The 18865-nt window shown below is 41.3% G+C and overlaps 1 protein-coding gene across 1 annotated transcript; it reads right to left on the bottom strand.

The window, feature by feature from the left end:
• Positions 1-1666: 1666 nt before the first annotated feature.
• GNS (glucosamine (N-acetyl)-6-sulfatase) lies at positions 1667-18268 on the bottom strand (the record flags this gene model as incomplete). Its single annotated transcript, XM_079535165.1, has 14 exons — positions 1667-1751; positions 2566-2726; positions 4482-4592; positions 5234-5341; positions 6516-6617; positions 6957-7060; positions 7551-7669; positions 8977-9059; positions 12149-12316; positions 14759-14857; positions 15253-15318; positions 16912-17118; positions 17759-17818; positions 18125-18268. 14 exons carry the CDS (start codon positions 18266-18268, stop codon positions 1667-1669), a joined length of 1617 nt encoding a protein of 538 aa, XP_079391291.1.
• Positions 18269-18865: the final 597 nt, after the last annotated feature.

The raw sequence follows: 18865 nt of genomic DNA, 5'->3' as shown, positions 1-18865 counted from the left end.
ACAGAAGTTTGCAGCTAAGCTAAATAAAAGGCAACTTCTGTGCTTCAGAATCAAAAGGAAATATCAGCTGAATTTTAGCATTACTTTTATCTGTGTGCAGATCTGTGTATTGGAATGTGCACCTCTGCAGTTAGGATACAGTTGTACTTCATTGCCTAGTTAGTTTGTTAGGTTTTTTCTCCCCCCCCTTGGTAGAAGGCTTCAGGCAACAGAAATCAAAAACATCCTCTTTAGAGAGGGGATCTAAAATAGCTGGTGAAAACTGGAGAGTTGTGTCATGGTTTGTCTGAAAAGGGAAAGATTATCTTGCCTGATAATGCAGTTGATTTACACATATGCAACATGAATTTGTCTTGCAGAACACAAACAATTCGGCGTTTCTAGAAGAGTGTTTTGCCAATAATATATAGAAAAGCTACATTCTTACTCAAATTCGGGTGTTTTTCAAGATTTAGGAAGATATTCAAGTTTGGGTACAAGTGACAGCTGCATTTCAGACGAGCCTAATCAGAAAGTTGAAGAGACAATATCACCTTTCCAAAGGGAAACTAAATGATAACATACCAGTCAGATGTCTGACGTGCAGTCCTTTGGTGTGAAGGCCACTTACTGCAGATTCTGTATAGTTATGTCTCAACCAAAAAGAAACTATGAAGTACTTAAACTGCCTAAAATTGCCCTCTAATTTCTAGTGAACAGTGATTTACTTACTTTAGTTAGTTTTCTCTCAAAACAGTTTACTTCAAGAATCTAATTGATATGTTAGAAAATTCCAGGTAGTTGGAGGTTAGAGATAGATCAACTCTATTGCTGTGCCCTGTTGGTGTTGGTTTTTAGTAATACTTCTTTCCATGTATTGAAACAGATTTAACAGTTAGCTCAAAACACAGGCACGCTTATTTGAGTACTTGTTAGTCCCAACACTGTTTTGATTAACACAGTAGGAAGCCTATATTAAATCTTAAGAGTTTTTTCAGTAGTACATATCAACCCAATCCAGCATTTCAAACTAGGAGGCTGAAATTACATTCTTGCTTGCAAGCTACCAAAGCAGATCTACAAAATTCATTGGTCTCATTTAAAGTGGTCTCATTGAAAGAAGATACTCTGCATACTTAGTTCAGTTCTGCAAATGACTCTTGCTAGTCAGATCCTACAGTTTTGACTAATGCCTTCCCTACGCTGTTTTGGGCTAGTTTGTATTGTCATTAAGAGCTTTGAGCTCAACACAGGAAATCTATCCATAAACACAGCCTTCAGGGAAGTGTGTGACACTGAATATAGGTGAGCATTACTGTGCAATAGCACCTGCCTATCTAACCCAATTCAACTAATGCATTTACTGATTTCTTCAGAACAAAAACTGTTCAGATTCATAGGCCATAGATTCACCTCTGTGCCTGGAGTATGAAAAGGTACTTGAAAGACAAAGGTGGTAATCAATATCTGAGTAAGAGAGATTTAGCTGTGTCTAATGATTTAGTTACAGGTCAGCTGTAAAATATACATATTGCACAAGGCAACCAGCTAAAGACAAGGGTTTTTCTTCCAAACATGGTTTGAACAGCCCAGTAAGTCTTCCAGCTGTTATCAACGAGAGTTTCAGAGACAGACCTGCTGCAGTCACTGGAGAAATTGGTCAGTGGGAGCTGATTGCAAGAGGCTCTTAAATGCTTGATAAGGACCGCGCAGAAAACCTCCGAGCCCGAACACCATGATTGCTGAACATCAGCCGTGGGTCAAATCTGTACCTGCAAAAAGAAACAGTGTGTGTGAGCTACAATTAGTCCATGGTAACAAGCATTTCTAGGAACAGCTGATCTCTAGAATAGCTCTGGTACAATGCTACGTGAATAGCATACAGCAGTGACACTCCATCTACCAGATGAATCATAACAACGTACAGCTAAGGAGTTATACTCTCCAGAGAAATAAAAACGAGCTATAACACACCAACAGCACATCAGTATGTGTAACATTAAACATTCATGAGATGCCTTTTAATAGGTTTTGCTGCCTCTAATTACAGACCTATGCAGCCCATCTATAGGAACATTTTAAACAGTGCCTAAAGTCTCAGTTCAAAAGACTGCTGACTGAATTTTGAAGAAGCCCAATTTATTTCCAACAGCTTTCTAGCATGAACAGCTTATGTCCTGAGCTAAGTGTTCTTTGTTAACAGCCAGGAACAATCCAGGAATAATCACAGCAAATATCTGGAAAATCCCTGCCTACAGAAATATGCAGAGCTCTTTGTTGCTTGCAGGCAAACCTGAAGTCACTTGCCTGACTACTCAAAATAGCTGCAAGATTTAGCTATGCTAAGTCAATGGCGGCTGACAAGATTAAAGTAGTAGTATTAATGCCATCAAGTTACATTTGGTAGGTTCAATTAAAATAGAGATTAAGCATTCAAGATAGATAAGCATCAAACTATTTCTAGTAAACAGAAGTATACGTGCCAGGGATATTCTGTCTCATCATAAATGAGACCTCTATGAAAGCTCAGTCTTTTAAAAATACGTGGTTATACTTAAAAGTACTACGAAGTGACACAGTGTTTACCCAGGATCAAAGACTCCAGGTGTACGGCAAGTTGCTCCTGCACACGACTGCAGCATCATTAATCGGTAATTCATCTTCTCTAGAATTTCTTGATCGATTGTTTTGGCAATGTTATTGATCTGGTGTGGATCTGCAGTCAGGTTATACACTTCCACAAACACCTGTTTAACATAAAGTTCCCGTACTGTATTGAAGTCCTAAATGTTAATTAACATTCACCACCATTATATACTATTAATCAAATAATACCCCAAATAATCCCCCAAAAATAATATCCCAAATAATCCTCCTAAATAATCTCAAATGTGATTTTCAGTTGCAATGTGGCACACTCGTACAGAAGCAATATGCAGCCAGGTGAATAAACAGTCAGAGGTCAGAATGTATGTTAAGCTAAACTTTTGCTGTAGTGCTGTTGGAAGAGTTTTGCTCTCATCTAAAATGTTCAGCTGCCTCAATATAGGTAGATACTTCATATACGTATGTGGGCCCCCACCTTCAGCCTACGACTCCAGAGGAAAAAGTCACAGGGAAGCTGGTTGTCTTTTCATTAATGGATCTTAAAATACTAGTTCATGACCATCACATCACCATTTTATATACATATGCTTATGTACTGCCAGTTGTCAGAACTCAGGCACATCTTAACTGCATGTACAAAGCATTCTCAGTAGAAATGTTTAGACCTAATGAAAGAAAAGCTTTTGTGTGTGCACATACTTAAAGAACTAGATTTGTCTAGGCAACTTCAGGGCAGATTTGGTGTCTGGTACATTAAATCTCTGAACCATTCTGTGGGACAAACAGTAGCTGAACATATCTTAAGAGTGCAGCTGATGTTTTGTCTGTGCTCCAGTACATTGTGATTGCAGATGATGTTGATTAACACTGGCTCAGTTGTGTCTAACTGTGATAAAGATTCATCAGGACAGACCTTAGTAACAAGCTTTCTGGGATGGTTTACTGGAAGGTTTCAAAAGCTACATCACTGCATCTTTCCTGTACTGCTGTCTTAATTCAGCTGACCCAGCTAAGCTGAGTAACCCAGAAATTCAACAGCCAATGGAGTGCAGGACCTGTTACCTTGATTTCCTATCGTCTTTTCTGCTGTCTCCTCACAAAAACTATCTTGTGGTATTTACTGTCCCAGTTTAAGTCATTTATTGCGGGTTACTAGAACTTTGTGTGTGGCAGCATGGTAACTGGGGACAGCTGATGCTTATACATTCACTACACACATGCTGACATTGCAGTTTATAGAATTTGTGACCAGAACACTTGCCTCAACCTCAGTATGCTTTCTGGAGCAACTGCATGCAAGTGAACTCAAAGATCAGACCTAAAAACCACATGCTTCATGCATGGAGGTGGTGCTCCACTAATGAGATTTGAATAGTTTCTGGACAGGGGACTGTATATCACATTCTCCCAAACAACATTAGAGACCTTTCTCAGTTGTAACTTACACTTGTTGGGCCAGAATAGACAAACAAGTGGGCAATAGAGGAGAAATGATTAGCCTGAGTTTTCAGCTCTTCCTGATGAGCAGAGTTGAACTTAAGAACAGCAGAGGTGCAATGTAACAGAAGTATCTATCAGCTGTACAGAGGAATCAGCCACATGAAATTAAGACTGAGAAATGAACTCAGCCCCAGCACAGCTCTCCAGAGGCTGTTAGGTGACGCCAGAAGGCAGTAATGATAGTTTAAACTATACCACCTTCCCCACCCTCTTTTTCCTCCCAGAACCTCAGCACAAACTTTTGTTCAAACATTCTCATTGATTATTAAATACCTCACTCTGCAAGTAACGCTCGTCTGCTTTTCAGAATATGTTATGCAAACCATTTAGAGCAGACAAGACTGTAGATCATCACCTGCACAGCTGGGAACAGCTCATGCCTGTTGTGGACTCACCTCCCGGTCATCAAATTCACAGTACTGCAGATCCCAGGAAGTTGACATTGTCCTTACACAAGCGTACGTGTTGTTATAGGAATCTTCACAGACACAATCTGGGAAGCAGTGCTGAGAAGTAAGCAGTTAAATATTTAAAATTAAGAAAGATGAACTAGCAATCCTTTCCCCAGAGTCTACACCAGCTCAAGCCAACTGCAGTTAATTAACGAACACCAGGATCTTAGTCTAACACACTTCAGTCTCTGCTGGGGATGTTAAGCAAAACATCATCTCTTCTAAATTCAAGACAGCGTTATTAGTGAACTCACAATGATTAAATTAATTTTGTTTGGGATGCTAATGTATACACACTGAATGAACAGCACAAAACACATTAAATACAACACAAAGGGCATGCTTTACTTAGAGCAAACTTTGATTCAGCTAGCAACCAACAGCTAGAAAGTAAGAACAGTGTGAGGAGGCCACTGGAACCACAGAAGGAAGACTACATCCCTGCCAGCCATCTTCTGAAGTCAACACCTTTCTAGATACTTGTATAGCCCATAGTCTCCAGAGATTCCCACTGAAAGGGTGACTGTTCTATATGGTCATATGCACACACCAGTTCTGCATGGCTGGATGCTTCCTTCTGATTCTTTAATACTGCACAGCACTTACAGGGCTAGTTCCTACTGGAAGCTTGCTTCTATCCACAGAATAGATAAGTCAGTTTCTGTGTTCTAATGTAACATTCTTGTCCTACTTACCGTGACGCCGGGTCCAAGGCCAGGACAGGTAGGATCACTGCCGTTGTATCCTTCTCCTTGGTACTCCACCAAAAAGTCTGACCTCCATGTCACATTTTTGTCTCCTCTCTAGGAGGAGAGGACATGACTTAGCATTCAATGTACTACGAAACAGAAGATTCCCGTGCCTTGCATAACACGGACAATGGCCACAGCTTACGAGGCGAGTTGTGGTCCCTAGTTTATGTCAGTCTTAAACTAACATTCAGCCTTAGATTAGAATTCTTTGCGTAGCTGAAAGACAAGGATCCAACAAAATATATCCTACCTCAAACCTTCAAGAAAAAGCTACTGAAGTAATAATACCTTCAGCTCAAAAGTAACCAAGCCGTAACACAAACAGTAAGCCGTATGGATACTACAGTGTTACAGACAGGAGCCCTGTAACGAGGCCGTTTGTCTTTGATTTGTATCAGATGACCACAACAGATGCAAAAGATAGCCCTGGCGTAAGAAAAGATAAACAGCTTTAAGAAGCAACTACATTTTAAGCTGCTCTATTTGTAGATACATTTTAAAAGAGGGAGGAGACGTAGTTTAAAGTTAATACACAGTGCTGCCACAGGTATACACAGTGAAATAACATCTTCCACGTTTTTGATTGTCAGTTTAAACAGACACCTTTCACCCTCATCCATCAGAAGAGCAGCTTAAAGTTTGGATAGAAGGTTTTAATAGCAAAGCACTGTTTTAAATCTGGATGATCTACATTTCCAAGTAAGCTGCCTTCAATTTATAGACTAAATTTAATTAAAACTAAAAGGATAAACTACAAGCAGCTTTATTTAAGTAGGCTTCTGCTCACTTATTGGAAAGGTCAGCTTTACTTTATGAAACCACCTACAGTTTTGTAGAGTTCACTGAGAAATGCTTGCTCTTCAGAAAAGCAAAACGCAGTAAGAACAATCTACTCTCCTTGTGTCTGTGCTGAGAAGTCCTAAGGAAAAGGTAGGGAAGGTTGCAAAACAGAAACATGCAACCTTCAGAACAGGAATTCTTACAAATTGCAGGATTAGTCAAAGCGTGACAACTTTCTATTACAAAATGACCAGAGGTCATTACAATACACCTGCATTTAAACTGTATGCCCATGCTTTTCCCCAATAAACTGTCAATGTTCTGTGTGAAAACGCCAACAGGAGACGAATATGGATTGGAAGTCCACCCAGTCCGTTCAAGGAAATAGTATTCCCTTTGAAGAATCATCCCTATTACTGCTTACTATTCCTGGTTGTCTGCTTACCAACAGTGGCAATAGTGACATTCCATCCATCTGGGTCTTATTCAAGTCATATCCTGCAATATCCAGAATAGTGGGACCCAAATCAATATTTGCAACAAGCATCTGCAAGGTGAAGAGAACTGTTAGCTCAGAAGACCAGGACCTAGCAAATATACCGATGAGATTTCTGTTTTAAGTACATCTAAAAACTACTTAATTTCATCTTTATAGGCTAACAGAACCTGTAACCTTCACAATCAATGCTAGAATCTCCAGAAAATGATCTCCACAACTCCTGAAATGTTTAAATTTACTGCTTCAAGCAAGGGTGTACAGCCTTTTTTTTTTAATAAGAATGGAGTATTTGCATTTCCTACCACCTCGTATTTCATTGACCAACTATTACCTGAAGTGGTTAACAGTGAAACAACAGAAGTCAAGCTGTATTTTCTCCTCACTTACCTTGTTTGTCTGATTGGGTTTTATCCCTGGTCCTCGAACTAGCAATGGAACTTTGATATCAAACTCATACAGCTGCCGTTTGTCTATTGGCAAAGAAAACTGTCCTGTATTGGAGAAGAAAGAGAATTAGACAGCGTCTTCTTCAATGTTTAGAAAGGCTTGTTACTCAATTTCCAGCAATTAATTTTAAGCAGCCAGAAGAGGTTATTTGCTTCATTAAAAAAGCAGAAGATATTTTGAAGTTGTCAGCTCCTGTAAGACATAATTCAAAGTTTATTAGCTTGGATAACACATTTTCACTTGTGCAACATGTTCCAGACAGGTCTTTGAGACAGATTTTTACTGGTCAGCTTTACAGAACAGAGATCCTTCCTCTCATTTCACAGTGACAGACAACGCTGAAAATTAAAAAGACACAAATCCCTCAAACACCCTACATTACAACTGCAGGATGTTTTGCAATTCAGATCTGTACTTCTCATACCTGCAGTTTTCCACAGTTGCTGTTCCCATTTTCTGCAATGGTCACAAGAGTGAGAAGCTATGCCACTTCTGAAGCTTCTACAAGCATTCAGTAAGCAGTGAAAAGCTTACCAGTATGAAAGCCGTTGTCTGATGTGTAAAAGATGTATGTGTTATCTAATTCCCCGTGGTTTTCCAATTTCTTCACTAGCTTCTCTACCAGGTCATCTACTGACAGCAGAGTTTGCCACCTAACAGAAACAAAACAATTCATACAAGAAAGTAAATGTAAAAACATATAAAAAAAAAAAAAATCAGAATTTTGACTAGTAGTGCATTCACAATATGCTTTAAATCAACAGTGAATGCACTGGAAGTAGATATTTTGTTCACAGTCTCTGAAAACAAACTTCATAGATCATTGCATTGTACTTTTGGAGGCTGCAATTTAAGATAGAAATGAACTGTTTGTCTTCAGTTCTTGTTGATTTTATTCTGAAGTGTCTGAGAAAGACGTCAAAGTGACAGTTACTTCTAATCTTATCTGGAGACAGCCAGGAGTAACTTTGAAGCAACACAGCAGCAAACAGTCCTTCAGCAAGGTCATGTTATTATTTCTTCATATCTAATGTTTAATACTAAAATACAAGACTGCCAATAACTTAGTTTTCTATTTGGGATCCTTCCTGCCCGAACAGCACATCACTTGTTTTGTATCACCCATGCAGTATCAGGATCTACTATTGCAATGTAACTAAAGACCTTAAACTGCCAAAGGTTATTTCTTTCCCTTGCCTCGGGGTCTGTTATTGACACTGCTGCTGAGAATCCAATGATAAGACTTCCACAGGCTAACATTATATTGAATTTAAACTGGACTTATTCAATTGTTATTTCTTCTTGTCTCCAGGCTTAATTTAAGATTTGGTTGCATATTTTTATCTTAGCATTTTGTAAAGCAAGAGTCTGGGGAAAAAGAAAACCCAAAAACCTTGGTCTTCCATCTCCAAAGCAACAGGCTAGTACCTGATAACTGCTCAGAAGTGAGTTTAACATTTAAAGTTAGTTAAGCTAGTGTTTAATTCAAAACTTCCAAAGAAATCTACAATGTAAGCCTAATCTACAAGGGAAACACCTTTCTTTGCATTAAGAAAAAGGGAACAAGTTACACCTTCACATTCATCCTACCCCTTATAGAAAGGAATCACGCACTTGCCTTGGCCAGTTATTACAGATATTTGCACCTAAAGAGATGCAAATAATGAGACAGAACAGACTGAAAGCCAACGTTAATGAGATTAGCTGGCCAATACATTGATAATATTTCATATATATTCTGCACTGAAAGAAAGGCAGCTAAGATACTAAGCATGACTCATCTTCCTATGATTTACAGGCAAAATACTTTGGAAGTCAATTACAAGCTTCTTTTCAGAAAGTAAACTGAAAGTCAGGTCTGCTGAGATGGATGCCAGACAACTAGCAGAGGTAACTCGAAATCTGCTGTCAGATGTATTATGACCTTTGAAGACTTTTTATCTTAAGAAACAAAAATTACCTCTTCCTGTAAGCATCATCTAGAAACTGTATTGAAGAGTTAGTCATTGGAGTCTTTGCTTGCCGAATTAACCAGTGCTTGTTCTGAAAAAGAAAAAAAAGCAGTGCAGAAGAAAAGTTTTATGTCAACTATTATACCTCTATTAAACTGATAACAAATTTGTGATCATGATTGCTATTAAGCAGCTAGAGAACGCTATCAAAATAACCCGAGTCCAATTTTCTGCTCTTAGCTCATGTAAGACCCAAGTGGCAAGAACAGACCATTCTACAGCTCCATTATGCCTGCGTTGGATGCTTTCAAAGCAGCCCAGGAAAGAAGTTTGTGAAAATTGCTAGGGAAGGCCCTCCCAAACACAACATTTCAGTAGCTACCAAAAATCCAGCAAGCTCCATGATGTAAGACTAACGGGAGAAAAAAAAAAAACAACTCAGGGATTGAGCACATTATAAGATTGGACATGGCTGTCTAAGTGTGGTTCTTTGGGAATTCATACTTGTGAGCATACTAACAGAAGTAGAGAGGTGGGTAGAAATTCAAAGGCAATTAAGACTACCTGATTTATTGACAGGTGAGAAAAAAAGACCTGTCACTAACAGATTCTTGGTAGCCTATGAACTCCAAGGCTACAGACTGAGGTAGTTTCTGCTTCCCTTGCTTTTAGTTTGATTTTTATTTTTTTAATTCCAGAAAAAGTGTGATTGTTTTGCTAAAGGGCTAAGCATTTTTTTGGACTCATTTCTGTGTTCCAGAAACAGCTCTTGCCCTTCTCCCCTCATTGCTCACTTCCCCCATGTAACAGAGATGATTTAACTCCTACAAAAAGTTACACTCTCACATCCTGAAGCATTGGTCTGAACTGGCTCAGCCTCTACACAATACAAGCAAAAGTCTGTTGTGAATAAACCAAAGGTTAATATTAGCGGGGGAGCAGAATAAAGTTATGTCAGTGTAGCTTTATAATTTTTCATTTAGGAAGTTGGAGATGATCCACTTGCCACCTTGAGCTTGAGCCTATATTTAGCTGGTCACTCTTCTCTAGAGCCTCTAGTTACACAACTTTCCTTTTGTCACAAGTGAATGACTGGAAAGGGTTTGGACTTCAAGGACTCACAACAAAGTGACTCATACCCTCTGCAGTTACTCAATTCCTCATTTTCTGTTTTGCAGACTGAAGAAAGGATTTCTGGCATGAAAAACTAATTTCATAACCAGTTTGCTTTAATTCACTTTATTCAGATCTTGCTTTTGCAGCAGCTGTAAAGGAGTTCAGAAGTGAGGAAAGACAGAACACGTGCTATCCCCCAGCTCAGCAGAAGTTCTTCAGAAGATGGAGCTGACACTGTCACCTGTGCACCTGCCACCTTTTGCAGGAGGTGGGCTCAGGAAAGCTCTTCCCCAGGATAACTGCGCTGTGCAACTCAGACTGATAAGTCACTTGGTAAAACTGAAAATTCCTCTTCTCTGGATATTTTTCTCTTCCTATGTTTCTCGTAAGTCTGAGAAGTTTCACACAACGCCTAAAGACATTTGTTGATTTCAATCAACTCCACACTGATGCACCATCCTCACATTCACTTCTGTCAGCCCCTGCTAAATCTCTTTCACAGTATTATATACAGAGCTGTTCACCAAACCTGCTGCCTCCTGATGCCCCATTCTGAAAGAAAGCCTACAAGACCTTGAGACAGAACACGCTATCTTGCCAGCAGAATCTGGACAGAGCTGTGCTTTGACTTCGCAGGGAAAACAATCCATGCAAGAGAAATACCTGACACAAATCTTGGTCAACTTTTCTCAGAACAGCTTAGTTGGACACCTCATCTGGAATATCAGTAGCCCTGCTTGGGAGACCAGACAGCCACTTATCACTTGGTATAATCCATAGCTGAGGATCTTAAGCAAAAAGCACGTTACTAGACAATAGAAGAACTCAATTCTTACTCTTTATGCAGAGATTCTACCTATATGGCTTCTTTCAGTAACTCTTGCCCACATCATACATAAGGAAGCTGGGAAATATTGACTTGGAATCAAGACTGTTTAACGCACGACTGCACAATGCAAGTTTGCTTAGCAAACATTACAACACCAATGACTTCAGTGTCTATGTGTATGTTTACTACTTTCGTAGGAATTACACTTGCCCCAGAAAATAGTGGAGCTCAAGGAAGAGTCAGGCTTCAAGACAATAACACTACCAATTAGAAATGCACATTGCTAATGACTGTAGCTATTTTATGTCTAGGAAGGTGCTAGTCTGTTCTTATTTTGAAACCTAGTAAGATTGCTGCATTCACAGGAATTAGCTACCAACTATTATAGCACAAAACAAGACGACAGACTCATGGGCATACGCAGAGCTTTTGCCTTTGCTCCGCATAAGGGAACTTCCATGTCACATTTTTCAGCTGGCTGCTGACTTCACTGGTCAACTTATTCCTAGCTCAGAATTTTGAAAGTGTTCACTTCTCACAATGGAACCTAAGACAAAATTAACAAACTTATATGGCAAAAAGATTCCAATTTCCACTACATCAAAACATAACTCTTTTCTCCCCTTTCACTCAAAGTTTTACATCATGCTGAAGCACAGTGTCATTTTGTAAGCCATAGTTCTCAGCTAAAAAGCAAGTTCCACCCAGGACTGCATGAGCCACAGCGAGCTCAAAAGTGGTTTCACTGGGCTCCACGTAGGAGTAAATCCTGAAGTGAATGGATTGAACACTGAACAGTGGTGAAGTTTGTATTCGAAAATAAAACAGCAGATCAACTGTCTAGAACTTCCACTTCCACTTACTGCTGAGCGAGTAGCAGATTAGTCTGAGCTAGACCATATATGGTTAAAACTTACTGGCAGCAGGGAAGATGCTGCCTGTCACAAACATCCCCAAGTGTGTAACACCAGGCTGATCAATTCTGGTTACAAGTTATCTCAACGAATGAAAGCCAAATTACTAAAGTCTTTAATGACTCTAGGCCCCGTGTTTTATGATTTCACAAAGTCTTCTAACTGGCCTCAAAAACTTGTCAAGTAGAAGCAGATTTGCCAGGAGGGCAAACCTTTTTTTTTTTTTTTAAATTTGCCTTTAATTTTAATAAGCAAGTCAGAATCACTGCTTACTGCTCTCACCAACTAGTAATCTCCACAAATTCTTGCTAGACAGCTTACCTTCCCATGAATGTTAAAATTGCTGTTTCTTGGTGCACTGACATTCTGAAAGCTGTTTTTATACTGTGGAGCAGCTGTCCAAGGCGAATGTGGCGCTGGGGTTGAGATCATCATAAAGAAAGGTTCAAAATTAGATTTATACTCCAAGAAGTCCAACGACATGTTAGCCTGTGAATAGTTTTGTTAAAGAAAAAAAAGTCTTAATTCTAAAGGAAAACAGTACTCAAAAATCCAAACTACACACATATAACATTTAGAGCCTGGGCAAATAATAAGTTTCTGAGGTGGTTTACTACCATCTACAAGTGTTCAAAACTGCATCTCCTGATAAAAATAATCCCAAGTGTTGAAGAAGTTATTTGTGCCACATCTCTGAACAGCATTCTACTTCAGACCTTTGCTTACACCGGAAAGTTCATCAAAAAGATGTAGAAGATAACTCCAGCTTTTCATCCCACTGTGCCTACTTCAAGCATCAACAGAATCCACCCAAATCCTTCCCTTATCAAGTAAAACTGAAACTTCAATACAGTCTGAGGGTCTCAGATGCCATCTCCTGCCTGACAGATCACATACTGTCAGATTCAGCTGCCCTCTGAAGTAGGCAAAGTTGAGGAAAAAGTCTTTCATCTCCACAGCTTACAGGGTTTGCTCATTCCACAGCTAGCTCCTTAGTTTCTAAGGAGTGTCACATTTCTGCTGGTGAAGCCTGAAGCTTTAATGAAGCACAGCAACAGATTCCAATCACTCATGTCACTTTTTTGCACTTTCATTTTCATTTCTGTCTACATACAACTTCAGGGAAACACTGCGAAGAGTTTCATTTTGCCTTCCCTCATTCAGTCTTTAAAATTAAAGCTTCAAAGGTATTACTTGCTGGATAGTTCTCTACTATTTGGATTTTCCAACATTTCCTTTCTGATTAATATATCCCTCTTTGTATTTCTTCTTCATCCTTTACAACTGGAGAAATGCTAGGAATTCCCCCTGCCAATATGACTTTGTCTTCCTCCCATCCTAATTCCCACATATAAGCAATAGAGGCTGGACTTTAGCTATATGATGACAGACTTAAGGAAGGATAAAAACAGTTAAGTACACAAACCAGTATGAGAGAGGTAAACTCAGAACAGATTTTATTAGAACCTTTCAGTGTAGCATATAAGGGCTGCAGCAGACTGATCCAGGCGTTCAAATTCTCAATACTAGACTCAATTACTCATGTCCTCAGTCAGAACAAGGACATTGTGCACTGGGTCAAGTAACATAGGAACTCTGCATAAGCTACTTATTGCTCTTCCTGGTGGTCTCTGTCACTGCACATTTGGCAACACTCACATGGTGTGCACTGCCCACCCACTGAATTAAACTGAAACACTAACCTGAAATGATAAATACGTATTTCATAGCTAGAAAGTGGAATTCTTGGTGGCAGAGAGTAGAATGCAACACACTGAAAATTCATCATAATACACTGGTGTATCAATAGGCAACCCACCACAAATATAATCTTGGTCAAAATGCTTATGAGCTACTGAAGGATCAAAAAGACCAGTACAATACCAGTAACAGGATAGCCTCTCTTCTGGTTTACCAATTCCAATCCAGCTTTAGCCACTGTAAATCTAAATTTAATCAGACAGCTGTTCCATGCCTTGAGAAACATCAATCAGTTCTGTTCCTGGTAAGCAGCTGTCTAGGTTAAAGAACTGGCAGTGAACCTCACTAGTCAGCAGAAGATCACAAACTCACTGCTCGAGGAGGCTTTTCAGAGGAACGTTTTCCTGAGCATGTGAGCTCCTAGCAATGCCATGTAATACACTACAGCAGTGCATTAACCTAAGACTCTAACTTTGGGAGGCAGGATGAGGAGGATGAAAATACAATAGAAAAATCCACAGAAAATCCAAGCTACTTGCTAAACAGGGCCTCAAGAAAACTATAAGGAAAGCTGTAATTATTACTTATGTATTTTATGCATTTATTGCTTTTGTTATTTACTTCTTTAAGATTATAGAGAATAAAGAAGTTAAAGTTCAGGGTCAACTACACATTTTGACAAAGCACATTTATTGCCCTCCCAATCTAAGGTGTGCAGATTAGGCTTTTATATATTCAATCTACCAGTTTGATTTAATTAAAGATTATAAGATACTGATATACACACAACATCTACCAAACAAAGTCACTTTTCTTTTTTTACACTTCCTATTGAAATCTCGATGCAGTTAACCTGCTACAGAAGTTGTCTATTGTAAAGAAATACAGCCTGCTATGAAGTAATTTAAGACACTGCCTGTATGCATCACATTCCTCACATACCACAGCAGTCACTATTAGCCTCTCAGCGAGGCTACTGCTAGAAAACAGGTTGTTGGAACATATTTCCTTTCCATAGCTTCTACACATAAACTTCCTATTTTTCAAACATACCCAGAATCTCGTTTTGCTGGTTGATGCCTGCCTAGTGCTATGACAATGCAATCATTCAGTATTTTATGAACTACTGAAGCTTAAACTGCCATTACCATCCCTCCCCAGTCCCCCAGCATGAGGCATTATTTGGTCATAAGCACTTTTTGTAACACAGAATGTAGCAGAATTTCCTACCAGTACGTCCGTCAGATAATCGACACTGTAGTTCTCACCATGCCTTCGTGCTTTGCCATTTACCGAAAGAGTATAGTTGTAGTACTTGGAATTTTTCTCCTGTGAGAATGAAAAGTTACACACATTTATGTAGAGCAACATACACGATGAAGATACTTGAAATAATCAGAACTCCCAACACCGGTCAACTTGGTTTCAAGCATCTGTCATAAGGACACTCCAAGAATCCTCAGAACTAGCCCCAACAACATCACATGCTGCAGCATTATCTTGCACTGCTTTGGCTTTACATTCCAAGGTTTTTTCCTAGGCAGTTCAGTAAAAGCAGCCCTTGTGAAAGCCAATGGACTGATATGCAGTAGAGAGGAAGAAAGGGAAGATCTGCATTAAGTTGTTAGATGCTCCATGCTCTCTATTTCACGACCAGCAAAATTCAGAACATGAGCTGGATTACAAAACTATCAAAATTAAGTATTTTAACAACAATCACATACCAAAGCATACCAAAAACTCCATCCTGGAGGGACATGACTTACTCCCCCTGCATCCTCTGCTCCATACTGAAAAAAAGACAGATTGTGACTCAATTTCAGTTATCGCAAACAAAAGCTAGAGATTATGCTTCATATTCATGTGCTTTATCCAACACTAGCCAGAAACACCATTAAGTCAAATTAAATTTCAGAACAGAAAAAAAAAAACAAATATATTTGTATGTAAAAGCATATTTACAGGCTGTTAGAGAGACAAGGGTTAAAGTAACTAAAAAGACAGTCAATGAAAATCTGGAATTCAATGATAATATTTAAATCTTATTCCCTCTTCCAGTCCACACATGAAATCATACAGAGATCTGCAGGACATCCAGTACATCAACATGCAAGAACACACTATCAGAATGTACACAATAAGACAGACTTGGGTTTAGTGCTAACAGCTAAGAGACTAAAGAAAACTCAAGTAGACTGACAGCCTCCATCACTCTGTACGAAGAGTCAGTGTGAACTTAAATCAGTGCTAGTAGCTGTCATCTTAGAGACAAATGATTAAGAACAATCAGGCCTTAAGACAGCAAAAAAAGGAAACTGGCTGCTGAATCAGTGCCAAATCCAAAACAGAGGGTGCCTCAGAGCAACACAATGCATCTTCTCAAGCCTGCCCTCTCACATCTACACGGCTCCCCAAACTGGAGGGACAGGAGATGGTGCTGACTCAAGGGATGCTCAGAGGAAGCCAGATAAACTTCCCTTCCCCAGCTGCCTCATTGACTGCAGCAGAGGCAGATTTGTGCCTGGCTAGAATACTCGCTCATGTTCCATTATTCTGTTACACCATCAACATTTTCCACCAAAAGACAAGGAAAATAATGCTGTTAAGAACTTTAAGTCACTGCAAATACAACTCCTCTATGCTAGAAGTAAAACAAATCTTAGTGCTTTCAGGGAAAAGTTTTAAAGCTTACTATAAGCTACCATGAACCACAGCTTAGGAAAAAAAAAAAAACAACAACAAAAAGCACACAAAAAAATGATTTAATAACAAAGTGCTGAGTAAGCTCTGTCAAGAGCTCTGATACTAGCTACTCTCTCAATAAACTTGCTTCAGTGAACATTTAATACTTAAAACAGCAATTAAGTGCTAAAAAGAAAATAGTCATGTTCAAGGGAATACATCAATTGCAAATAGTGAGAGAAGTTTATTCTTTTTCTTTAAGTAGCATTAATCTGACATCTTCCCCAGACTGGTGCAGGCCTGATGATATTCTTCATAGCTACAGGCCTGATGATATTCTTCATAGCTACCATGTGCCAGTCATGTACCATTTCTTACAGTCATGAAAAACCTGATGCCTATCAAGTGACACAGCCAAACACACTGAAAGATGCCTGTGGATCCTATCATCCTTTCACAATTAACTTTAAAAAAAAATTCAGGCAACTAAGAATCTGATTTTAACTAAGCTAAGTTAAAGATCTCAACTTTGCACGTTATTTACCCTGCTTCGGTGAATTCAGAGAATTGTTTATCCAAGTAATATCATTTGAAATATGGTCAGGATTCAATATCCATTACACACAAAGCCAGAAGCCATTTTAGAAAGGTGGATAAAGGCAAGCGCGTTGCGCCGCAGTAAAAATATAAGCGCAAAATACCTCATTCAAGTACTTTCCAGCAAAGAATGTTTGATAACCACACATTGATTTGAGCAGTGCTGGGAAGGTGTTTGGTTCTTGTATCTTCTGCCACGACTTGCTGCTGCAGTTCCCTTCCAGAGTGTTATTGACAACGTGGTGGTTATGAGGATATTTCCCTGTTAAAATGCTCGCACGACTGGGACAGCAAAGTGCACTGGGAACATACTAGAAAGAACAGGAACAAAAGAGACGGGATTGATACTGAAAAACATTTTTCCTTAAAACTTGCAGTTTTAAAATACCAGATAACAGGTTGATTGAAGAGCTCACTGGCTTTAAAAATTAACAAAACACACACTTTATGGGACACAAAGAAGGACACCTTAAGTATTTCCACAAGCGAAATGCTGTGGGTGAAACTGCCTTTTGGTCTCTCCAATCCCATACTTGCACAGTACAGATAAGCAGCAGCAAGCACCCATTCAAACACTGTGCTCACCAGTTGATTCACGCTCTTATTTCAGCTGACAACATATTAGAACACAAAAAGAGCCAAGTGGGATTTCAACATACAGAAAGCAGCAAGTGGCTTCTTCTAACATTTCTCAGCTCACAGTAAGAAACAGAAGAAACAGACCAGGCAGCTTTACTGCGCAGTCTGAGGAAGTCAGCCCGAATGGTTTTAGGAAGTGAAAACTGCCCCTCAGCCTCTGACCTTGAGCTCGATTCTGAGACCTAAAACTAGGTAGGCGTTGAATCAGGATTAAAACAACACGCAAAGCGTGCACTTTCACAGGCTCTGAAACCGAAAACACGAACTACACACTCACACCTCGGACCTCAAGGCGTTAAGGCAAACACTTACCGCGTTTAAAAAGGTGACTCCCATCTGCGCAATGAGGGCATTGGTCTTCTTCATGGGGGTCTGCAAGAGAGGCACCGAGCAGTCAGCTGCACACGCGAGGACACCACGCGAAGCGGCAGAGCGGCGAGCAGCCTCACACAGCGCGGTCACACGCTGCCCCGCTCCGGGCCTCGCCACGACGAGCTCCGCCGGCGGCTCTGCGGAAGCTGCCCACCGCAACGCGTCCCACTCGTGGGGCCGCACGGCATCGCAGGCCCTCAGCGCGGCTCCGCCCGGCTCTGCCCACGGCCCCGAGGCCTCCCGCCCCGATCCCCGCGTCCCCTCGGCAGCGCCGCGGCGCCCACCCCGCCCGCCGGCCGGCCGTACCATGCCGCCCAGGAAGACGTCCTGGTCGTCAGTGAGGATGAGCACCACGTTGGGCCTCTGCCGAGCCGCCCGCGCCGGGCTCAGCACCAGCAGCGCGGCCAGCACCAGCCCGCGGGCCAGCGCCGCCAGCGCGGAGCGGGACATGGTGCGGCGACGGGGGCGCGCGGGCGGAGGGACGGACGGACGGACGGAATGCGTCGACGTCGCTCAGACCCCGGCGTCGCGGAGCGGCCGACAGCGCAGCCCCGGCAGCAGAGCGCGGGCCTGCCCCGCCCCCGGCATATGACCAGGGCGAGCGGGGGGAGCGGTGTCACGTGGGCGGGAGGTGCTGCCCAGCGCCCCGCCCTGCAGGGCGGGCCGGGGGCGGTGCGGCGGCTCTGCGCCTCGCCCACAGCGGCGCCGGTTGGTGTGCGGGGCGTCTTGCGTGAGCTGGGGGGATCCGCCGGGGTCATCGATTCCGATTGCAGCTCCGCGCGGCGTCACCTGCAACCGAACCCTGCGCCTGAGAGCATTGTTCACACCCACCTTCAACTCGGCGCCGCGCCCACTGCCCTGTTCAGCCCGTTCCACACCCGCCACCCTCTGGTGCAGACCCTGTCCCCAGCCCCCAGCTGCCCCTCCCCTGACACAACTCCATGCCGTTCCCTCGGGCCCCGCCTCTGTCACATAGAGCAAAGCTCAGCCCTGCGAGGAGCTGCAGCCATCAGCCATCAGCCCTCCCCTCTGCTCCACGCTGAGCGC

This window comes from Tetrao urogallus (genome assembly GCF_951394365.1).
Source record: "Tetrao urogallus genome assembly, chromosome: 1".
Classification (NCBI taxonomy): Eukaryota; Metazoa; Chordata; class Aves; order Galliformes; family Phasianidae; genus Tetrao; species Tetrao urogallus.
The sequence above is the reverse complement of the archived record's forward strand: the minus strand, read 5'-3'. Positions and strand labels throughout refer to the sequence as shown.